Genomic DNA, 2,877 nt, shown 5'->3' on the forward strand with positions numbered 1-2,877 from the left:
AAAAAAAAAAAAAAAATACATTAAAAAAGCTTCACAAAGCCAATAAAGGATAACAATGAAGTAGTAAAATAATAATTACATTGAATTATTTTAAGCAACCGCTTAAAACACTGACTTTGTCAAATTAACTTAATTCATAAGCCATGAAAAAAAATATTTTGGGGGGAAATGATTGTTATTGATTTCTTATAAATGTAGAATTTTAGCATAGTATTAAAATACCACCACAAGGTGTACATGTGTGTATTTATTGTAGAAACACTATTGTCATTTTAGTGCACTACACCTTCAAAAAGGTCAGATTTTCTATTTATCATTCAGCATATTTAAGGTTTTGGAAACCACATAACAGGGTGAAATACATAAAAAAATAATCTTTATAAACCAATTGTTATCCATGGTCTCTGTAATCTTTTTTTGAAAACTGTTTTTGTTACAGAGCTGGAGGAAAGTGGGGCACGCAGCAGGCTGGATGCTGTGCTAAAAGGACTTGTAGAGAAGAGTGAACATGAAAAGTTAGTGAGATTGTTGTGTGTTTACTTATGTGTGTGTGTATGTGTTTGAAGCTGCCCCTTACTGTCGAATAATTGTTTTGAACAGAGATCCAAACGAAAATGATCCTGGGAAGATATCGGTGGATTCTTTAAACAAGTAAGTTCAATAAATTGTTAGATTTTATTGTGTTTGTGAAGTCAACTCTTATTGTGATGCTTTTTTTTTTTTTAGATTTTTAAATAGTGATCAATTGAATGTTTTGTCATGAGATGATACCCTTTCTCTTTAGGGATTTGTCTCCATCATCTGCTGGAAAAAGGTAAGTGTCTGTATTACTGAAGATGGGCTAATAGTGTCTTTGATAAGCTCTTTCAGGTCCAGTTCAGCTAATATTTAAAATCAGTTTAGATTAATTTAATTATCTCTCGTGGTATTTTTTGTATTTTTCTCTCTTTTTTTTTCAGACAATCAACTCGATTTCCACAACACCGAAGGAAGAAAAGGAAAGAGATGGATGAGGGAATACCAGAGACTAATCAGCATAAACAAAGTATACTTGATATTACTCTAATTTTGCTCTTTAATGTGTAAAAGCTTTTCATTCGCAACAGTTTTTACATTTTTAACAAGCATTTCTGTTTTATACGTTTTGTTTCTAGATGCCTACATCATTAAGCTGTTTGATCGCAGCGTCGATTTGGCTCAGTTCAACACCAGCACTCCGTTGTATCCGATCTGCCGTGCCTGGATGAAAAACAATCCTTCTGTTCGAGAGTCTATAACCTCCCCCGGCTCACCGCCCGGCATGACAGAGGAAGAGGTGGGGCAGTCAGATTACGTGTCCAACAATAATCTGTTTTTATGGGAAAAGTTGACTAATCTATTTGTAATTCAACATTGCAATATCATTTAGAGCATTCAGATTGTGTTTAGCCTTTTAGTGAACTCCCCTTCTACTAACCCACTCCAGTCTTTAATTGTAAAGCAGCAAATCTAACTATTAAAGTAAGACTTTTATAAACACTTTAAACCTGCATGATTTTATACATAGTTCTAAACCTGTAAGATTTAAAGTTTTATCTGAAACTTTGTTTAAAAAGATAAAAATAGTGGTTTAAAATTAAGTAATTGTTTCATTTAAACCTTTAAAACAGGATTTATAGTGTTAAACCTTCAGGTTGTGTTATGTATTAGTCATTTTCTTATAAATGTATTAATAATTTTAAGGTTTAAACATCATCCTGTCATGAAATCAGCTGTAAATTATGAGTTGTATGTTATAAATGTTGTAAAAAGGTGAACAGTTTAAGCATATATGACGTGTATTCATTCAAAAAATATTTATTTTTTTCAGGTTACTGACATGATGAATGGGAAAGGTCAAAATGTGTACCGACTTCCTTCTCCAACTTTTTGCCACGTTAGTTCTTCCGGTGAACCCATCAATCTCAGGATCCCACAGATGGAAAAACCCTCCGTCACCAAGGATATTGCCAATTATCTGGTTAGCATTTTTGTATTAATTTTATTACATCATTTGAATGCAAATATTTCAAATATTTTCTTCTGTTACTTGTTTTTCCACAGTTTACAGAAGTGTCTTCACCAGAATCTCTCCGATCTGATCATATGGAACGCTGGAAAAAGATACGGCAAAAGTAAGTCGATAATAAATATGAGCACCATTCCGCTTCTGGTGGAGGTTTTTTTAAAATCTCTACGCTCTTATGGGCTTTTGTTACATCTGTTACTATTACAGTTCAATAAAGATTTACAGAGTTGTATTTAAAAAATGTCAAGCAAAGTACTTAATTCAAAACTTTCATAAAAAGCAAGCCTGGATAAATTCTTACCAATTTCTTGGAAACTGTTGCACTCACTCGTGTTGACTTGTTTTGTGTAGATGGAAGGAATGTTCCAGCAGGAACCAGCTGAGATACAACGAGAGCATCAGGATCCTGAAGGAAATGAAGGATCTCTATGATCACTAGCTGTTGGTGTTTTGGTTCCCCGGATCAGGATGGACGCTCTTCTGTCTCCATGGTGACCAGTGGCTTTGATGTTAGCCATTGAATGAATTCAATCTCTACACAGACTAAAGCATTAACTAAACCTCTAGAATGTAATTGGATTTAAATTATCTGTTGCAGTTCTCATGTAGGAATTAATTATTGTGTAAATATTTGGATAAATTAAAAGAAAATCTGTAAATACAGTTTTCATTAGTCATTTGCACTTTTGTGACATGAATAAAATAATGAGAATCACTAGAATTTTCCTCCACTTTCTAGAATATCTGATTCTATGTACATTTTGTTTTGACTTTATTCAAGATTTAATTTAGCTCAACTTTGTTGATTTCGTATTGAAACAGATAACAAT

The 2,877-nt window shown here is 32.9% G+C and overlaps 1 protein-coding gene across 1 annotated transcript; it reads left to right on the forward strand.

Moving 5' to 3' along the window:
- Positions 1-439: 439 nt before the first annotated feature.
- On the forward strand, positions 440-2,768 carry lin37 (lin-37 DREAM MuvB core complex component; the record flags this gene model as incomplete). The annotated part of the gene is given in 8 exon segments (XM_024267139.1): positions 440-515; positions 601-651; positions 785-814; positions 960-1,045; positions 1,155-1,315; positions 1,850-1,999; positions 2,083-2,153; positions 2,399-2,768. Coding segments are annotated over 8 exon segments (713 nt in total), but the record flags the coding sequence as incomplete, so codon positions are not given.
- Between the last annotated feature and the right edge of the window lie 109 nt (positions 2,769-2,877).

This window comes from Oryzias melastigma, linkage group LG16 (genome assembly GCF_002922805.2).
Source record: "Oryzias melastigma strain HK-1 linkage group LG16, ASM292280v2, whole genome shotgun sequence".
Lineage (NCBI taxonomy): Eukaryota > Metazoa > Chordata > Actinopteri > Beloniformes > Adrianichthyidae > Oryzias > Oryzias melastigma.